A 21,300-nucleotide genomic window follows, 5' to 3' on the forward strand; every position below is an offset into this window, starting at 1 on the left:
AGGTTTTTTTTTTTACTATGTTTATTTCTACCATTAATAACCTGACCATAAATACAACTTGTACACATATAAAACTATAGCAATATTTACCAAAGCCTGTTTATTTCAGCCCATGTGTAAAAACAAGATGGGACGACCTGTTAATGAACTTATAACCTTGCTCAAATTCAATAAATAATACGGTTCATTTGACTCAGGTTCTGAAGGCCATTTCAGAAGTCCAAAAGCAACTTAAGCAATGTATCATTATTGGAAAAATAGTATTAATAATAATCACAGTTACAATGTACTGAAGACTAGGCTCTTAGCTAGGCATATCTTCATCATTTCTAACCCTTTTAATGATGCCAGTTAAGTATGATAACCATCCTTCAAATGAAAAACTTCAGGCTCCAAGAATTAATGGTACTGTCCAAAGTCACTGGGCTGGAATTTGTGTCCAACGAAATGTAAGCAAATGTAGATGCATGGAGAGCAGTTTTAAGCAAAGGGCTGACTCAGCTAGGAGGTTAGCCCTTCAGGCCTTTTCTCCTTCCTGTCTAGATTGCAACATGATGACTGTAGTTGCAGCAGTTATTTGAGACCGTAAGGAAAAGGGCAAGAGAATCACAGAGACTTCACCTGGCCCTAACCATCTTAAATAGTTGGAACAACAGCAATCTCTTACAACTAGTTTTGTCACAAAAGAGAAAATAAACTCTTATGATTAAGTTGCTATAGGTACATTATGTTAACTGCAGCAGAATGCAATGATAACCTTTAGTGGTCCACTGAGGAGGACTTAAAGGGTATCTAGATGAAGGGAGAAAAAACTACAGCTTGATGGCCAAATCTGGCTCCCTTCAGTTTTTGTAAAGTTTATTTGAACACAGTCATACTCATTCATTTACATACTGGCTTGAGCATTACAATGGCAGGGTTGAACGGTCACACAGATCATATGACTTGAAAAGCCTAAAATACTACCTGCAAAGCTTTAGGGAAAAGTCTTACTGACCCTTGATCTAGAGCATTGCTACACAAAATGTGATCCCACAGACTGGCAGTATCACTATCACCTGAAAGCTTATTAAATATGTAAACTCTTCAACCTTACCTCAGTCCTACTGAATCAGAATTTCTAGTGGCAGCAGCCACAATTCCATTGTAACAAGCTTTCAAAAATTACTATGCACACCAAAGGTTGAGAAGTCTTCTCTAAACTCTAGTGTATTAATGAACATAAGAATCACCTGAAAATCCTGTTAGAATGCAGATTCTGATCACAGAATCGGGGCAAGGCCCAAGATTCTGTAATACAAACAAGTTCCCAGGTAAACCCCAATACTGTGGGTCCACATATCACACTTTAAGTAGCACTGCTCTAAAACTGTCACAATACATGCAACTTCAAAACTGACTAAAGACTCCCCACTGAAAAATAACTAAGTGACTTACTGAGGGATATTAAATTTGATATCCCTAAAGAGAAACTCAGTAGAGTACCCTGAGAACACATGAGAACTTAGTACACTTAGGTTCTCTAATATGAGATTCTTAGAAATCTAGCTGCTACTCAAGGGTACTAAACTACTGACAACGTGCATATGAAGACAAGAGAAACCCCTGCAATTTTCAAAGATAACATCACTGTACATCAGTGCAGCTGAGTTGTTCAATCCAGACCTACTCACTATTCCCATTTATTTTGAAATTATAAAGTACAGTTGGTTTTTGTCACTATTTAAGTTGTTTAGCTATCTCTACAGAATACTGATTCACCCGTGGTGCAACAGTTAATTCTGACCTAAAATGTTCATGTAACTAGATATACATGAATTATGCTTAATCCTAATTATAAAGCAAAGTATTTATATAAACGACTTATCATCAAATTTGAGAGTGATATTTCATTGTTACATGGAAATGGAAAATGCATAAGGGTCTTTTGCCCTGCCTCATTGGGTTATGGTCATAAATATGTTGGATGGTCATTCTGATAAATATGTTTAGTCAAGTGAAATATATGTATTGACATATGGTCATATTTAATAGTAAAAATGAAAATTTAGAGTGCTTCAATAGTTTAAAGTGTCAATACTCAGCAGGGCACTTCAAACAAGGCTACATCCTGAAAAACAACAACAAAACATTTGAGGTAAGAATGGGATAATCCTCAGAAACGTTGAGGAGATAATTAACACTCAGAATGATTTGGGCTGGGCGCGGTGGCTCACGCCTGTAATCCCAGCACTTTGGGAGGCCGAGGCGGGCGGATCACGAAGTCAGATTGAGACCATCCTGGCTAACAGGGTGAAACCTCGTCTCTACTAAAAAAAAATACAAAAAATTAGCCAGGCGTGGTGGTGGGCGCCTGTAGTCCCAGCTACTCGTGGTGGTGGGCTGAGGCAGGAGAATGGCATCAACCCAGGAGGTGGAGTGAGCCGAGATTGTGCCACTGCACTCCAGCCTGGGCGACAGAGACTCCATCTCAAAAAAAAAGAAAATACTCAGAATGATTTAAGATGACCTGAAATAAATTTGCTAGAAAATTTTTAGCGAAAATTATTCTTTATACAATAATGGAAACACTATTTCTGTCCAAGAAAATCTTGTTAAAACAATGTTGTTAGTTTTTTTACTCCATGTGAGATGCAAAACATCTTGAAATTGTTTTTACAAAAAAAACTTTGACTTAAAATTATAAAGACAAATAAACCACTGATCCTATTTCCCTTTACTTAGTAAAGATATGTGTGTATGTGAGAATAAACAGTATTCCCACATTTAGCTGCATGATACAGACTTGAGACTTTAATCTGGAAAAGATGTCACCAAAACTATTATCAATTGTTTTTTCTTACACCCTTCAAAAACCTTAAAACATTATTTTCTAAACTGGAAGTTACACACAGATTATTTTGTCATACAGGAAGCCATATAGGAAACAGAAGGCTATTCTAGATGAAGAGAAGAGCTGCCATCAAATCAGTTATTGAGGGATGAACACATGTGAAATGTTGGGAGAAATAAGATGTAATGTGAATTTAACTGTCCAATAGGTAAGATAATTTAAATTGCTATTCTTTCCCCATGAAAAAGTCAGTCATATTTTCATTAGCTCTTGGGGAAAAAAATGGACCATTATACAAAAGACACAATGGTATGACATTAAGCACGTACCTGTAACATACCATTCTGATAATTTTACTAAATGAGCAGAATTTTCAAATTTTAGTCAATATTGACAGGGCAAGTGTATGTGCATGTATTTTGTGTGGAAAAAGTATTTCTTTATTAAACAGATTTATGACTTTAAAAGGTTTACAATAACTATGCTACAAGTAAAAACGTAAAAGATAATTATTTGGGGGTATGTAAAACACCTCATGTAATAAGGTACTAAGGGAAATGGCCACAAATTCTGTGACATCCTTTTCATCCAGAGCTTGGATCTATATATATTCTGTCCCCTCACATCCAGGAAGGCTCTAGGACTGCTCTGAATAACAGAATATAACACAAGTGATATAGTACCAACTTCCCAGCCCCAGCCTTCAGAAACCAGTATTTTCCATTTCCTGTCTGACTGAATATTTGCTCTTGGAACCCAGCTCTGAGAGGCCCAGGCCAGAGACAGGTCATGTGTAGGTGATTCACTATAAGCCCAGCTAAGACAGTATAATCTGCCAATCGTGTGAGTGATCCATCTTGGATGTTCAGCCTAGTTGAGCCTTTAGATGATATGTAATTTTTTAGATCACAGAAACCATAGACTTGAAGGTCTGAGAAAAACAGAACAGAAAAGGGGCATTCAAAAGAAAGAAGGGAAACAAGAAAGGAGGGAGGGAAGAGAGAGAGAAATACAGAGTAAGAGGACAAGGGGAAACATTTTCTCTCAAAACCTTCAGTGATTTTAAGTCTTTAAATACTGCAAGTAATCATGTTTATGAGTAAATTCAGTTACATGTAATATACATTTATATTCCTATAGTAAATACAAGAATTAAAACTATAAAGGATTGTAATTATACAAACACAATTTTATTTCCATATTCTCAAACTTCATTTTCTTTGTTTTTCAGACAAAAATGTATCATCGAGAATAAATTTGAGAATAAGGTCCAAAATAATTTGGAAGGTGACTTCACAGGGGTGTTGTGAAAAACACAAAAAACGAAGGTAACTTTTAAACTAGAAAACAATATGCAAGTTTAAATATAGTCTTAACAATTAACTAGAAAGCCCTCTTCTTGCTGTCCCAGCTTAAGTATAGGCAAAAATATGGACATAAGCATAAATATAGCACTTATATAAGTTATAACATATCATATACCCTATGCCATTCAGGGCTCAACTCTAGTGCCAATTCCTTTATTAATCCTCCCTTAAACAATCTAGTTATAAAAAAAAATCTAAATAAAAAAATAAACATACTGGGGATGGTGGCTCATGCCTGCAATCTTTGCACTCTGGGAGGCCAAAACAGGTGATCGTTTGAGCCCAGGAGTTTGAGACCAGTCCGGGCAACATGCCAAAACCCCGTCTCTACAAAAATGCAAACAAAAATCAGCCAGGTGTGGTGGTGCACACCTTCTACAGTCCCAGGTACTCGGCAGGCTGAGGTGGAAGAATCACCTGAGCCTGGGAGGTCCAGGCTGCTGTGAGCTGTGATTGCGCCACTGCACTTTAGCCAGCCTGGGTGACAGAGTGTGACCCTGTATCCAGGGAAAAAAAACAAAAGAAAGAAAGAAAAAGAAAAGAAAAGAAAACACAAAAGAAACTGAAAAAAAAAAAAAACTCCTCTAGAATATAAGCTTCATGAAGTTAGGCATAAACGGCTGAAGAATAAAAATTAATCCCTATGTCACTTACTATATATATCTAGGAAATACTACTACTGCTTACTTATTTCTAGGAATGGACCATAAGAACTGACTCTAAAATACCATGAGGGCACCCTCTTAATGAAGCACCATTATCTTAGCTCTTAAACTTTATCTAAAGCACAATTATTTCTGATTGAGACTTTTCCCATGGTCTACTTAGTTTCTGTTATTCAAAAATGGAGAAAATCTAATGGAAAATTAACAGCTTCCAGGAAGAGATAAATTGCAATTATAAAACAGTTCAGTGATTGCAAAGATATATCCCTGAAGACTAAATCTAATTTACATCTTGTTACTACTATTATGTCAAAGCATTAATGACTACTTTAATCAACATTTATCTTTTACTCTTCCTACAGAGCATTTTAATATTAACATGTTCTCAATGTTTATGATTATGGCAGTATCAGGATGGCCTGCTCTTCTTTATTTGATCAATGGAAAGGAACAGCCTGAAACACCTACCACAGCTTTTAACGTAAGTGTCCATGACCTCAGCACTAATCCCATTTGGCCCATTCTCACTTGGTGCATATTTTCTAAAAAAGTTCTGAAAAGACAAACAAACAAATTAGGTGTTTTGAAACTATAAATAATGAACAACAAGTGTCTAGTATAAAATTTAATCAAAATACAGTATGGGAAACGCTGACTGAACAAAAGAATTGTAAGAGTACAATAAATACACTAGAGTTTCCACTAGGGGAAACTGTGTATAATGCACCCCTCCCCCGCTCAACCCCAGATTACCAATTGCACCTATTCTTTTACATTTAGAGGCAAAAAACAAACAAACAAAAAAACAAAAAAACACCACAGAGCATATTATCTGAAAATACAATTAACGTACGATTAGAAAATGAGTTTAGCCTGGCCAGAGGCGGTGGCTCATGCCTGTAATCCCAGCACTTTGGGAGGCCAAGGCGGGCAGATCACAAGGTCGAGAGATTGAGATCATCCTGGCCAACATGGTGAAACCCAGTCTCTACTAAAAATAAAAAAATCAGCGTGGTGGCGGGCACCTGTAGTCCCAGCTACTCGAGAGGCTGAGGCAGGAGAACTGCTTGAACCCAGGAGGTACAGGTTGCAGTGAGCCGAGATCACGCCACCGCACTCCAGCAAGGCAACACAGCAAGACTCAAAAAAAAAAAAAAAAAAAAGTTTATCCTATGTTTTCACCTATTTTGAATACCCTGTATTCTGACAAATGATTTGCATCTGGAATATATTTTAAAAACTCCTATAAATCTATACAAAAAATATAAACAACACAACAGGAACATGGGCCAAAGGAAGACGTGAACATGCACTTCACAGAAGAAACAAATGGCCTATACATAAATTTTCATATGTTCAATCTTACACATAATCAGGAAAATGCAAACAAACCAAAATGAGATACGAAGAATTTGAAGTTTGGCAACACTACAATTTTGGCAAAGATGTGTAGCAAGGAGAAACACAAGAAGTGTTACAGTTTCGGAAAACAACTTCTAATTATTGAAAAACAACTTCTAATTATCAAGTAAAGCCGAATGTGATCCATGATTCAGGTAAATGACTTACACAGATCAGATGTGCAGCCAAGAGTCAGTATACAAACTGTCACTGTTTTCATTTTATAAAATCATAATTACACAAAACAACATAAGTAATCAAAAACTTTATGAAACAATGATGGCAATTAGGACCCATGCTAAAAACTTTAAGTACACTTCATGTCCTCTTCAGAACAATCCTAGAGTAATATGGGTTATTATGGAAATTTTACAGATGCAAAAACTGTGTCTTGAAGGGTGTGTTAAAGGCGTACCCAGGACCACTGACAGGCTTGACTTGCTAGAAGGTCTTACAGACTAAACATGTAGTTGTATCATGACAAGATTTGTTACAGAGAAAGGATACACAGTAGAACCAACATAGAAAACACACACAGAAAAAATCTGGAGAAATTCATACACAGGCATCCTAGCCCTCTCTGTCCTGTGAAGAGACACAGTGAGCTTCTTTTCCAATAGCCAAAAATAAAAAATAAAAAGCAGTAACATGAGTGCAATGTTTCTGATAAGGGAAGCCCGTTAGACTTAGGTTTTAACGGGAAATGGTCACCCAGGCAACCTCTGTCAAGCAACTATAAAGTTCCAGACTCCCAGAAGGAAAGCGGGTTGTTTACTATAAAGCATATTATTTGAACAATCTAGGCACAGTCAACCACCCTTATCGATTAGGAAGCAAATGCAACATGCTGAAAGCCAGTGACCAATCTCCTGGCAAGCAGGCCTTTCCAAAGATAGCAACCTTAGGGCTACTATGTTAACTCTTCTCTGCAGAAAGAGTTAACCAGTTCACTCAAGGTTACAGAGCTGGAAAGTAACATGGGTGGAATTCAATCCCAGGCAGTTTGATGTCATAAGCCTGAGCTTTTAACCACTGCACATGACTGTACCCCAAACCAAAGAACAGAATAAGCACTCGCTTTACAAAAGAATCAGAGTAATACTTTTCTACAAATCTGACTCCCATACTGAATAAATGGAATGATTAAATAGGGAAAGGCAAAAACACGTAGTATCAAATATCTTCTACCAAGCCCTTCTATGTTGTTTCTTTCACCTTGGGTGTATCAATTTTTGTTTTAATTACATGCCTTTCTTTTACATAGGGAAGCAGGAAAATTATATTAAAAAAAAAAACAAAAACCATTAAGATGTTACAAGAACTAATCCATGTATTTAAAGGGTAAAAAAAAAAAAAAATCCAAACATATTCATTACTTTGTCACAGGAACCACTGACCTTTTCTCATATTTAAAGGGGAGCAACAGGTTACAGGGAGAGGACAGGGGTCTTAAATAATTGTACAAAAGACAGATGAGCAACAATATCATTGTGGTAGTGCTCTGAGTAACAAAAACGAAATAAAGTGCTCATCAATTAATATCAAATAAATTATAACGTTTCCATTCTTTGGAATATAATGCAAGTACAAACGTTAACAAATTTTAATTTGTTCACCAATTAACTCTGGTGGTTTTTTTTTTTTTTTTTTTTTTTTTGACACAGAGTTTCACTCTGTCACCCAAGCTGGAGTGCAATGATGTGATCTCAGCTCACTGCAGCCTCCACCTCCCAGGTTCAAGCAATTCTCCTGGCTCAGCCTCCCAAGTAGCTGGGACTACAGGTGTGTGCCACTGTGCCCAGCTGATTTTTGTGAGTTTAGTAGAGACGGGGTTTCACCATGTTGGCCAGGCTGTGTTCACCAATTAATGCCTGATCCCTTGACACACAATGCATTGTTCAAGGAACTGAGTATCTGTAGGTAACAAATGGAAGAATCTTCAACTGCAAACATGCTTACTTCTGAATAAAGGAAGAAAAAAACTTGAAGAAAGAAAAATGATAAAAGGAGACTTTCATTTTTAACTCTGTTATAAAGACTGAATTTTTTATGACAAGAATATATTCATGAATTGCATAATCTTTATTGATACCATACCTGAATGCTTCCCTCTGTATCAAGCACTTCAGCCACAGGAACTGACTGGATAAACTGCATGAATCCTACACAGAAATGTATGCACTGCATTAAGCATAGCTACTGGTTAAGAAAGAAAAATAAAGGTTCTGCTAAGAATAATCTTCATCTGTGAATAAATGCATTCCATATCTGAACAACTTAAAAAGATCTATGTACACTATATTAAATTTGTACTGGCATTTATGTCATACGACCTATAAGAAAACATTTTAAAAAATTAAGCTGATTTAGTCTGTATGTTTCTCTAGGCTGATTTCTATTATAAAACATGAGGAACAAAAACTAATAGTAAGCTTCTTAAATGTAGCATCAAAAATTTCTTCTTTCTATAGATTTACAACATATACCAATTAAAATATTCCGAATTTAAAATCACCATAAGAAATCTAGAATTGTGGATTACAATCACCTAACCCTAAAAGCTGCATGTAAAACTGTATGTAATGGCTCCTTTTGTCTAATATTCCATCTTCTGCCATTTCCTGGTAAGACAGATGTGTAAATCCCTTAAACTATCAAAAAAAAACCAAAAAGGAAAGGGGACAGACAGTATGTGGGAGAAGGAGAAAAAGTCAGTCTGATAAATCTGAAGACAAAAGAAACATAAAACAATGGATATATTTAAAAAATAAAAGTTGGATAAAGAAAACAGTATTTCAGGATCATAAACTATCATGATCTGGTTCTGGTAAGCCTATAGGACAATAATTTGCATGCAAATTAGGAGATTATATACCCCTGTAGAGTAAGAAATATCTCATTTATTCTTGCATCATAAATACAGAATAGTTGGCACTAATTCACTTAACAGGTATTTACTGTTTCTTGACCATGTTGGAAGAAATTTGCCAAGTAAGTAAAAATAGATGCTTGACGCTGCCTACATGCATCTGAAAGCTTACAAGCTTCACTGGGGTAAATATTATGAATAAAGGGTACTATGAAAGGAAATAGTGTAAGGAGACCTAACTTACAGTAGGGAGCGAAGGACATCTGACATTTGAGCCATGTTTTCAAGGATAATAAAGTTAGTAGGCCATGGAGACAAGAATGTTTGAGACAATGATCACAGTGTATGTGAAGGCCTTAGAGCACAATGCATTAGATAAAACAGAAGGTAGCCAGTATGGCTAAAGCCCAGGATTCAGGGGAAGAGTGGCAAAAAGAAGAGGCTTGAAAGATAGATATAGGGTGTGTCACACTATGCAAGCACTTAGAAGCTAGGTAAAGGTTTTTGGGGTCTTTGTCCCAAGAGAAAATGAAAGCTAACAAATGATTTTTTACAGGATCGTAAAGATGCACATTTGCACTTTTTAAAAGATCATTCTGAGAAGAAACTGAGAAGAGTAATTAAGGCATCAAAAAGATTTGGGAGTGGCCAGCAGAAGGATAGGAAACCTAAAGCATATATTTTGTTTCTCAGTAACTACTAGTATAAAGTAGGAAGGGTAGCAAGACTATGGAATTTACAGTAAGCATTAGGCAAGCATTGCTAGGGAATCTGCTACCAAACTTTCCGAGATTATTCATCTCAAAAAGACTCAGATGGTTTGTGCATGTGGATATGTGTGTGTGTGTGTGTGTGTGTTGTCTACAGGATTGTCAGGAATATCTGAAATTTTCTGTTTCTCAGTAACTACATTAACCAGTAGTTAAATTAACCAGTAGTTACTGAGAAACAGGAAAGAAGGAAAGACAGAAGGGAGGCAGGCAGGAAGGTCCAACTTGTCTTCAGTGCTACAAGTGGAAATTATTTTTATCTCTACCATACTTAAAAATTTTCAATTTGAAAAATTACACACAATGTACAGTAAAGTAAAATAATGATGTAAAATACACTTACCATGTTTTGTACTGGTGGCTAACACCTTATAAGGTGTCAATTTCAAGTCCAGATTTTCTTTCCGTAACAGCTTTTAATCAAAAGGTAAAATATATTAACCGAATGTACAGACTGTTAAAAGACAGTTTTGTGGGCAAATAGTACAGCAGTTTAATATAATACAGATTTAGGAAATTAATCTAAATTAAGTTTAAATTAGTTAATTTAGGCCCGGCACAGTAGCTCACGCCTGTAATCCCAGCACTTTGGGAGGCCAAGGCAGGTGGATCACCTGAGGTCAGGAGTTCAAGACCAGCCTGGTCAACATGGTGAGACTCCGTCTCTACTAAAAAATACAAAAAACAAAAAAAATAGCTGGGCGTGGTAGCGCATGCCTGTAGTCCCAGCTACTGGGGAGGCTGAGGCAGGAGAATTGCTTGAACCCAGGGGGCGGAGGTTGCAGTGAGCCAAGATCACACTACTTCATTCAAGTCTGGGCAAAAAGCGAAACTCCATCTCAAAAAAAAAAAAAAATTAGTTAATTTAACTTTGATCATCAAAATCAAATTTATTAAGGACTCAGATGATGGTATGCCAAATTTTTCATCTACTCTAAATCTCTGTTAGCAGTTTTCAATGAATAAGGTTGTTCCTATCACTTCATGCAGTCCTTTCTGGCCACAGAGTACTTCAGAGCTCAGTAAAAGGGAAATATGGCAAACATGTACTTTTTAATGCCAGGGATTAAAAAGATTAAAAAAAAAAAAGATTTAATAGACTAAGAGGAAGGAAACTACTAAATCCCATATTTAGAGAACTTAATTTGGAAAAAAAAATAATGGAACACATGCAGTTCCACTTTACACTCAACACAAAAGCCATTATGAAGTGTATAAAAGCAACTAAATTTTTTCAAGGTCGGGGGAGACTGTTGAGCTTTCTAGGATAGTACCTGAACGTTACAAATACTTCTGTTTCATAAACAGCAAACGTACTAAGCCACAGTCTTCCAAAATGAAACGAATGTTCCCCACCAACATAAGGTCATGTTCACCTTGTCCATGAGTGAAATGATTTGAAGAATAAGTTGATCTTGACGTAAATCATCTCCATGCTTAAATATAACTGGATATTTGCCTCCATCTTCTGTCTTAAAAAACAACTGTGCAGGCATAAGGGCACTCTGGAAAATAAAAATATTGATTTCAAATTTGGCCATGAATTAATGCATATAGGTGTATTATACATACAAGAAAATGTTGATATATAAGATAAATACACAGGTAAATAGGACCTAAAAAACAAGTTGGGTTCTCAACGAGATACATTAGGGTATCTTGGAAAGAACAGTGAACTAGCTAATTGTCAGAAGACTACATGATAGAAGGCGCACAAGCTCTGCAATCAGTCATGTGGTTAGAACATTGCAAGCTCTGCCACGTACTCACTGGACAGTCCTGTGCACATTTTTTGTTTCCTCATTTGTAAAATAAAGATACCATCTTGTCTGCAGAGTTGCTAAGGCAATCAGAAACTGTACAGGTCTGGCATCATGCCTAATACAGAGATGACGTTCTATATATACCTATCATCATTTTCTATTTTTAGAGGTATACTGAAATAAATAAGGTGAAACAGTATAGTATAACAAAGTACCAGATGTAAAGTCAAGAGCCCTGGTTTTTAATGGCAAGTATACCACAGGTTGAGTATCCCATAACAGAAATGCTTGCAAAAGTTTGGGATTTTGGACTTCCCTGGATTTTGGAATATTTGCACATACATAAATAAAATATTTTACGGATGTGACCCAAGTTTAAACTTTAAATTCAATTACGTTTCACATATACCCTATACACATAGACTGAAAGTAATTTTATACAATACTTTTAGTAATCTTGTGCTTGAAACAAAGTTCTGACCGTGTTTTGACTATAATGCATGACATAAACTCAGCTGGAGGATTCTCCACTTGTGGCATCATGTCAGCACTCAAAAAGTTTCAGAGTTTGGAGAATTTTAGATTTTGGATTTTTGGATTAGAGATGCTCAATCTGTACTAGTTGTGCAGCTTTAAGACTCAAATTCCTCATTTATAAAATGAGAAGAGGTCTCAAATACCTGTATCTTTTATTCTGGAATAATTTTATGTTTTCCCCAGAGTCCTTCCCTTAATTATATGTAGGTCTAAATTAGTTTAGGTATATGTTTAAATCAACAACAACAACAAAAAAAAAAATAAAGAAATTAAATTCTCTTTAGAAACGGAGACTCATACAAAACCTCACATAAAGTGGCATGCTAAGATGGATAGTCTGGACATAAATAGTTAGAAAATTGTTCTGAGAGAGAGAGACCCTATTGAGTTTGGTCACCGAGAAGAAATTATATAACACAAAAATTTGGAGAAACATATTAATCCAGAGAAAAAAAAAATGAGTCAAACAAATTTAAAAACAACAACGACAAAAAAAAAAAAATGGTAATAACCAGAGAAATAATGGCGCAAAACCATCATGCAGAAGGATGAACAGATGTGACAAAACAAATAGCAAAATGTTAACGACAGAATTAAAGTGGTAGATATACAGTTGTCTATTGTAAAATTCCTTCAACTTTGCTGTATGCTTGAAAACCTTCCTATAAAATGCTGGGGGGAAAAAAACAAGGAAAATGGTTCAGAGAATGTATGTTTAAAACTTACAAGCTCTAGTTGGAATAAAATTCTGAACTTTAAATTACTTTAAATTTGGACTATCCTTTTATCACTCCTGGTGAAAATGTTATTTTATAAATTACCTTGAGCCCTAGTAATTGGAAATCTTCCTAAAGATAAATGACAGGTAGGAGAATCTTTGTTGTGATTTCTTTTTTCAGATCCAATTAGATTTCATCTAATTTAGATTTCGTCTGAAATTTAAAGCAAGACAACCACAGGATAACTAGCACTTATCCCAGCGCTGTAAGGTGTCCACCCCTCATGAATATCCAGCTTTGGCTGTTACATTAAAGTGTACAAAATTACTTTTAAAACTACTAGAAATAAGGGTCCTTAGCCTTTTCAGCTCTAAGGAGCTCACACAAGGACGACAGGAGTCCATAGATCCTCTGCAAGTGTATGCAGAAATTTCAGTGTATTTGTAAGCATACGGGCAATTTTCTAAAGTGCATAATCCATCACTTTCATCAGATTCTCAAAGGCATCCATGAGCCAAAGTAGCAACTCTCTCTACATAACTAATATTATATAGCAACTGCCTCAGAACCATTATTCCTAAACTCCAACTCAAAATTTTTAAGAATGCCCATACACTTAAGAGTTGAAAGAAAAATAATCAAGACTGAATATTCAGGTCAAAAAGATTTCCCATATTTTATGTCATAAGACATAATTATAATATGTTATAATTAAAAAGAGTATGAGTCTAGAATCCACCTACCAATAGAGGGAGATACGTCTTCTTATACTCCACTCTTAAAACCCCTGCTATATGTCTTAGATACTCTTTTCTACCATAGTTGGAAAAAAATGGTAAAATTACTTTTTTGATTCACTGCTCTTGATGAGTCCTTAGTATTCAAGAATATTAGAAGCTGGTCTTCTTCGGGAGTTCTAGTTCAAAGGAATGCCAGTTGTTATATGTATATTACCTTGTGTATAGCTTTCTACATTTCAGTCTCCAGTAGATTGCAAGCACAGACTAAAAAAATTTGCACTGTATCTCCTATACCAGCATTTTCAAATTGCATATAGTAATACCAGTATTTTTAACTTGCAGGTTGTAATCTGTTAGAGAGTTTTAAAACCAATAGGTTATAAGCAACATTTAAAATTAAAGCAACAGAATAATGTTTAAAATAATAGAAACTATCTGTCCATAACACCCAGTTAAGGTTAGGTATTGCTTTACGAAACTTATGTTTTGGTTGTTATGAGCTGGGCTGCAACCCATGACCAAATACGAGGCTGCCTTGAAACATACCTTTTTAAAAAATATGAACTATTTCCTACTATAATTACACCCCTGTGTATATACATTAGTTGTTCTATGAGCCCTTTCTTAACTCATGCGAAGTTAATATTCAATGCAACTATGCCTTTCTACCACTAGAACCACAAAACATAAAACACATGTCTCACAAAGATCTTTCAGTATGATGTTGACAGATAATGATGCTCTGGCCTTTGGCCCTTTGAGCCTGATTAGAGAAGGCAGCTGCATCAGCTGTTTCTACCTGAACTGGTGGCCAGTCAATAGAAAAAACACCAAGCCTGGTATGCTATTAAGGACTAAAGAGAATTGCCACGTGAAAATATAAGAAAAAACTTAAGGTTCAATAGGAACAGATGTCAGACTGAGAAATGTTAAAAAGGTCAACTGGGACTCGTATCTAACCATCTGAACTCATGAACTGAATGAACGCATGATATGTCTGCAATTTACCCTGTAAAAAAAAAAGTGTTTACATAAAGAAAAGTAGTGATGGATCTGATTAACAATTAGCTCAAAAAATTAAATATTATGTTGGGTATGGTGGCGCATGCCTGTAAACCCAACACTTTGGGAGGCTGAGGTAGGAAGACTGCTTGAAGTCAGGGGTATGAGACCAGCCTGGATAACAAAGTGAGGACCCATCTCTACAAAAATAAAACAATAAAAAAAAATATTAAAAAACAACCCAGAGATATAAAAGTATTTCACATATCATATAAAAATGCCCATGTACTGCAACAAAAGAAGATCTTAAATCAAAACACACTGATAAATAAAAGGTACCCTTGGGTCTAGCATTTACTAAATCAACTAGAATTATAGAGGTGATCTCTGCAATGTAGTAATTTTCCAAGGCAGTATCTCTGATCTAGTTTAAGATTTAGGTTCCAATCATACACATTAAATATCTACCACAATTACTTTAAACAGTGTAGCTGTTTCCGGAATTATTCCTCTAATTTTCACTTGGGGTTCTAAAGGCAACGGGATAAGTTCCACATCTGACAAATTCATCTTTTCATTATCTCCAAGCAACGCCTGTAGTCTCTCATTCTAGAACAAATCAGAAAGGATTAATTAGGTTAAAATAGAAGAGTAGTTTATAAAACATAAAGACACAAAAATTGATTCTATTAACTAAAAATATTTGCAGAGCACCAAAGTAATATAAAGGACATAGTGTTATATGTGAGAGAAAAGCACGTATAAATAATCCCTAACAACAGCAGTAGCGTGATTTAAACCAAACAATTCCTAACTGTGAAAGGCTGGACTTTCACAAGAAGGACAGAGAATACATTTCACTTGCTAAAGCTGACAAAGAATCAGGAATTTATTCAAGTTGGACCTAAAGATTCAATTTCTGTTTCCAAGGACTTGTGAAGCTACAGAGAGAAACCGAAATTTTATTCGAAGTTTAATCTTGCATGACCAAATATTAAGCAAAAATTTCATTAGGCTGCCCCAGTGCATTTTTTGAGTTTAAAAAGGAAACTTAATTCACTTGGAGGAACTATAACCCTACTTTCTAACTTTCACTGAGTCTGTATGGTCAAACTTTTCCTAGGATATCATCATTCATTTTCTTCAGCTCATATACATAATGCATTAAGCTAATATTTCAGAAACTAAGAAATCCAAGTCATGATGAAACAGCTTCATCATTAAGCAACATCTGTACTATTTAGAAGAACCCCTTCTATTCAATTTCAAAAGAATAATCAATTTCCTTTAAAAGCTGGGAAAGTCTTGCCATCTTGAGGAGCAGGGCTTCCTCACCTAAATAGGTGAGTTTGTTCTTCAAGAGTGAAAACTCGACATGACAATCCCAGCAGCATAAAACACTTCAGCTATGATGCTACTGGGAAGCTGAAGTGCTTTGTGCTGCTGGGTATGCCTCAAAGGAGAGAACTCCGGAATCAGTGAAAGAAGTTCAGAAAAAATAGTATGTTTCAAGGACAAAGAAGATGTAAAATTAAATTATTTCCCTTCAGTAATAATCCCATCTCCTCCTGAATGATGAAAAGTTCAAGTTAAAATCAACTGAAAATCAACTGGTATGAATTTCTACATAAGTGTTACAAAAATCACTAAATCTACTCCTTAACTAAACGGATGGTCAGATCTACTAATGTGAAGTAATATCAACTAATTTGAGAGTAAAGTTATCCTAGCTTAACAAATTTCTAGTTGATGTGCTGATTAAAATAAATAAATAAATAAAATAACCCAGAAAGTAAAATAAGAACAGGGTGAGAAATCTAGCCACTTCTTACCACCTCTACAGCTATAAGCCCTAAGAACCCAGCCACCATGATTTCTCATCTTGATTACTGCAATAGCCTCCTTTCTGATTGCTCCTCTTCTTCAAACTTTTCACCCTCCTAGTTTCTTATCAAAAGTAACCAGAGTGCAGCTGCTAAAATGAAAGCCAGTTCACGTTACCCATCTATTCAAAATCTCCAACAGCTTCTACTCTTACTCAGTGTTCCAGTCAAAATAACATTGACTATAATGATTTACAAGGACAAATTTCATCCATTTCCCAATTATCTCTAACCTCATCTCCTATTACTGTACCCATTCCCTCTGCTCCAAATACACTGAGTTTCTTCCTATTTCTCACAACTGCCACACACATGCTCCCACCTCTGGGGCTGTGCACTGCTATTCCTCTGGCTGGAACAATCTTCTCCAGAAGACCAGCTTGCTTTCTTACAAGCTTCAGGTCTTTGTTCAAATGTCAATTTCTCAGGGAGGCCTTAACCTGGCCACTCTGTTAAGAAGTGAAACACTGCCTTACTACTGGACACAAGTACTGCCTATTCCCCCTTTCTGTTTTATTTTTCTCCATAACACATAACACGATCTAGCACACTACACACATTTTACTTATTCATTGCATTTACTCTCTTCAGTGAGAATATGATCCCCATAGGTGAAGAGATTTTTACAATCACTGCTGTATCCCAAGAACCTAGAAAAGTGCTCTGCTCAGAGTAGGCACGCAATACATATTTCATATTGGTAGAACACATAAATGAGTAATATCCCCTAAAAAAATCATAAAGTGAAGAGAAACTACTTATAATACTAACAGTGAAAGTGTTAATATATTTTAAACGTAGATAGAAAAGATGGCCAGGTGCAGTGGCTCATGCCTGTAATCTCAGCACTCTGGAAGGCCGAGGCTGGCAGATCACTTGAGGTGAGTTCGAGATCAGCCAGGCCAACATGCTGAAATCCCGTCTTTACTAAAACTTAGCCAGGCGTGGTAGTGCACACCCGTAGTCCCAGCTACCTGGGAGGCTGAGGCAGGTTAATTGCTTGAAAATGGGAGGCAGAGGCTGCAGTGAGCTGAGATCATGCCACGGTACCACAGTACTGCAGTCTGGGCGACAGAGGAAGACTCCGTCTCAAAAAAAAAAAAGGAGATGAAAAAGGCATTTTATTAGAATTCAAATATGTAGACTTAGACCTCTTCTAACATAATTTTTTCTAAACTAGTGATCAACGAAGGAAAGAAGACAACAAAAATATTATCATCTTCTTCACTCATCTGACACTTAACTCAGGGATTACTCTGCCACAGATCTAACACTGCTATACCCACTGTGATACAGCGCTCGCAAATAAATTACGAGGGATGAAAAGGTGCTACATATGATTTTATACGATTAGTGGCTGTTTCAATATTACTAGTATTAATGCCAGTAATGGTAGTAGAGAGCTCTCTCTGCATTTCTTCATGGTGCCAGGGCTTGTTTCTAATAAATATATGTGAATAAAATTAATTTTGTTTTTTACCATATCATGATAAAATGCCTATAAAGATTTTCAGCCAATACGGAAACTATATTTGGGACGGTCTGGCTTAGAATATAGGCTACGTGAGAAACACAAAATTTATTTGGGGAGACTCTGGGTGATGTCTCAAATAGGTGGTCAGCCTCCAGAAAAGCTAAAATTGAGGTGTTGCCAAGGTTCCTCTGTCTGCTAAATTGAAGAGCTCCTGGCACTAAAACAAACTGGTTTCAAATATAAGCCCCAAACTGCAGGTCAGAGCAGCAGACACTCCCTCTGCTGGTGGGCATTTGGGAATCACACTGTTTCCCACACAGGCACCTCTGGGGAGAGGTGCTACAGGGGCAATAGCAGTAGAAATGTATTTATTTGACCAAGGTTTGTGATTCTTCTCAACAACAAAGAAAATGTCAACTCAACAGAACTGTGTTTCCTCTCAGCCTGTTTTCCCCTCTCTAACCTGCTGAACATTACTCATTACTGCTTCTACATGCTCTGCTAGCATTTCTCTTTAGACCTGATTTTCTTTGCCTTTGAACCACTGACTCAAATCTTCATATTTTCCTCCTCTCTCCGCTTTCCTTTAAAAGTCTAAAGAATAGTAAAATATGTTGTTTTACAAAGGTCACCAAGAAAGGCCTGCCAATTATCTAATGGAATTAGGAAAACACACCAAGTGAATCCTTCATATCATTTAGGCTACTGATCACAAAAAATGACAGGTGAAGAACTCATCTACTTCTACCCATCAAGTGGAAACCTCATAGCTGAGAGAAAGCCTGATGTACTAGCCAGGAGAGAAGAGATACAAAGCTAGTGTTGTTACTAACAACCAGTTCTGAAACCTTGGGCAAGTTACTCTGGACTTTTGTTTTCTCAGAAGATTTCTAGTCTAAATGATCTCCACAGATTCTTTCCATATCAAATGTATTGTATATTCTAATTTGCTAAGATTCTAAAATGAGATGTGGTAAAGTACTGTGGATAACAATATGGATTAAGAATGTCTGAGTACAAATCCCCACTCCAATACTGACTAGCTGTATGACATTAAACAAATTAATTGACCTCTCTTTACTTTCTTCTCCTCACAATTGGGATAATAATAGGTCCTACCTTATAGGGTTGTTAAGAAGACTAAATATCGTATCAATATATATAAACTCGTATACCATTCCCATTACTATAATTTCATGATAAAAAGTTCACATAAATACGCTGGGCGCAGCAGCTCACGCCTGTAATCCCAGCACTTTGGGAGGCTGAGGCGGGTGGATCACCTGAGGTCAGGAGTTCGAGACCAGCCTGACCAACATGGGGAACCCTCATCTCCACTAAAAATAGAAAAATTAGCTGGGCATGGTGGCGGGTGCCTGTAATCCTGGCTACTCGGGAGGCTAGGGCACAAGAATTGCTTGAACCCAGGAGGCAGGGGTTGCAGTGAGCCGAGATCGTGCCACTGCACTCCAGCCTGGGCAACAGAGTGAGACATTGTCTTAAAAAAAAATAATAATAATAATAATAATAATAATAATAATAATAATAATAATAATAATTCACATAATATATCAACCCAAAAAGACAACAGTGAAAATTCAGTATTCTCTGATGTCAAGACGCTATTAAATTATGAACAAAAGCATACCCCATAGGCTTACCTTTTTCTTACGATTTCCACTTTCACGTTGTACTGCCTTCATTAGATGCACCAACCGATCTACAAATGTCTGTTGTGCGGCCAGCAAAGAACGCATAACTCTGACAGACTTATCACCCTGAAGGGTTCAAAGTGAGAAAAAATTAGTTCTATGTAGCGTAATGATCAGGGTTTCTTTAATAGCATGGATAATCCTTATTTATATTTCTCATAGCTGTAAACTTAAATAGAAAGCAAAATTGAAAAAGATTATCTTGATTCAAAAACAACGAGAAACCCTGTATCTTAGTTACTAACAACACTAATCCATCCACAACTGAAAATTATCTGAGTCTTCAGCAAATAATGGTCTATCTACAACAGCATTTTTTTCCCCACATAAACCATGTGAGAAGATGGAATTCATTCATCCTAAAATATATTCACTCATTATTTGATTCAATAAATATCCAATGGCTTATGATGCAGAAATGTGCTGGACACATATATATAAATATGGCAGAAACAAAGATATAGGTCTTCAAGGAACTAAAAATCAACTTTAAAAAAAAGAAAATTTCAAATAGCACCATAATAGGTGCTTAAAATATAAGTCATAAAAACTAAATGCTCTACGGTCTTATGTAGTGATTCCTAGATTCATAAAATATTATAAAATACATTTCTAATTTAATCTTCCCAGTTACCCTGGTAAGGGAAGCTGGGTAAATGTTATCATCCTCACTATGAAGATGAGGAAATTTAAACTTGAAGAAACTGAAGTGTCTTCACAGGGTGACAAAGGTTGTAACAGAAATGTGATTAGAAGAGAGGACCAAGGGCTTATTCGCCAATTAGTTTGATGTTCAGAAGCTCTGGGAATGAATACAAAAGCTTAGTCTCAAAGTGTTTAATAAGATGTGATTTAAATTTTTAAAGGCATGAAACATGCAACAGATGAAAGATGCCATGAAACAGACTGTTTCTGCAGCAAGTCCCAGATTAATGTGTGGCAGCTTTCTTTTCACTGCCCTTGCACCCTCTGCTGGCTGAACTGTGACACTGCTTTAAGAATCAAAAGAACACAGGAAAAATAAATCTCTTTTAAAAGCTGTTGAAAAGGCAAAAATACGTTATATAAAAAGTATCTGCAATATGACCATTGCCAGATTTCTGGAAATGTACACAGCTTTGATAAGAAAGATATACAATAGAAAGGAAAATAAAAAAGCAAAGCTCTTTTTTTTTTAAACTCCATGTACAGGTTTATTTCATTAAATTAGGGATCGAGAAAACATCTGTAAAGGGTCAAAGATAACATATTTTAGGTCTTCTTGGCCACGCAGTTTTCATTCCAACTATTAAACTACTACTGAGTATAAAAGTAGCCACAGACAATATAAAATCAAATAAGTTCATGATTCTATTCCAATAATTTATTTATGAACACTAAAATTTGAATTCATATAATTTTCATGTATCATAAATTATTTTTCTTCTTTTGATTGGTTTTCAACCATTTAAAAAATACAAAAACCAGGTCGGGTGCAGTGGCTCACATCTGTAATGCTGGTACTTTGGGAGGCTGAGGCAGGTGGATCACCTGAGGTCAGGAGTTCCAGAATAGCCTGGCCCAAC

General features: G+C 36.1%; 1 protein-coding gene across 2 annotated transcripts in view; it reads right to left on the reverse strand.

Annotated features, from left to right (window-relative positions):
• PIK3C3 (phosphatidylinositol 3-kinase catalytic subunit type 3) overlaps window positions 1-21,300 on the reverse strand; it is a 130,151-nt gene that overhangs the window by 34,951 nt on the left and 73,900 nt on the right. For both annotated transcript variants that reach the window (XM_023207638.1, XM_023207639.2), the window contains 6 exons: window positions 19,685-19,801; window positions 15,144-15,275; window positions 11,282-11,410; window positions 10,249-10,318; window positions 8,364-8,428; window positions 5,334-5,418 (listed from right to left, as the gene is read on the reverse strand). In XM_023207638.1, the coding sequence (XP_023063406.1) occupies window positions 5,334-5,418; window positions 8,364-8,428; window positions 10,249-10,318; window positions 11,282-11,410; window positions 15,144-15,275; window positions 19,685-19,801 (598 nt within the window). The remainder of the gene's footprint in view (window positions 1-5,333; window positions 5,419-8,363; window positions 8,429-10,248; window positions 10,319-11,281; window positions 11,411-15,143; window positions 15,276-19,684; window positions 19,802-21,300) is intronic.

Source organism: Piliocolobus tephrosceles, chromosome 18, assembly GCF_002776525.5.
Source record: "Piliocolobus tephrosceles isolate RC106 chromosome 18, ASM277652v3, whole genome shotgun sequence".
In the NCBI taxonomy this organism is placed as follows: Eukaryota; Metazoa; Chordata; class Mammalia; order Primates; family Cercopithecidae; genus Piliocolobus; species Piliocolobus tephrosceles.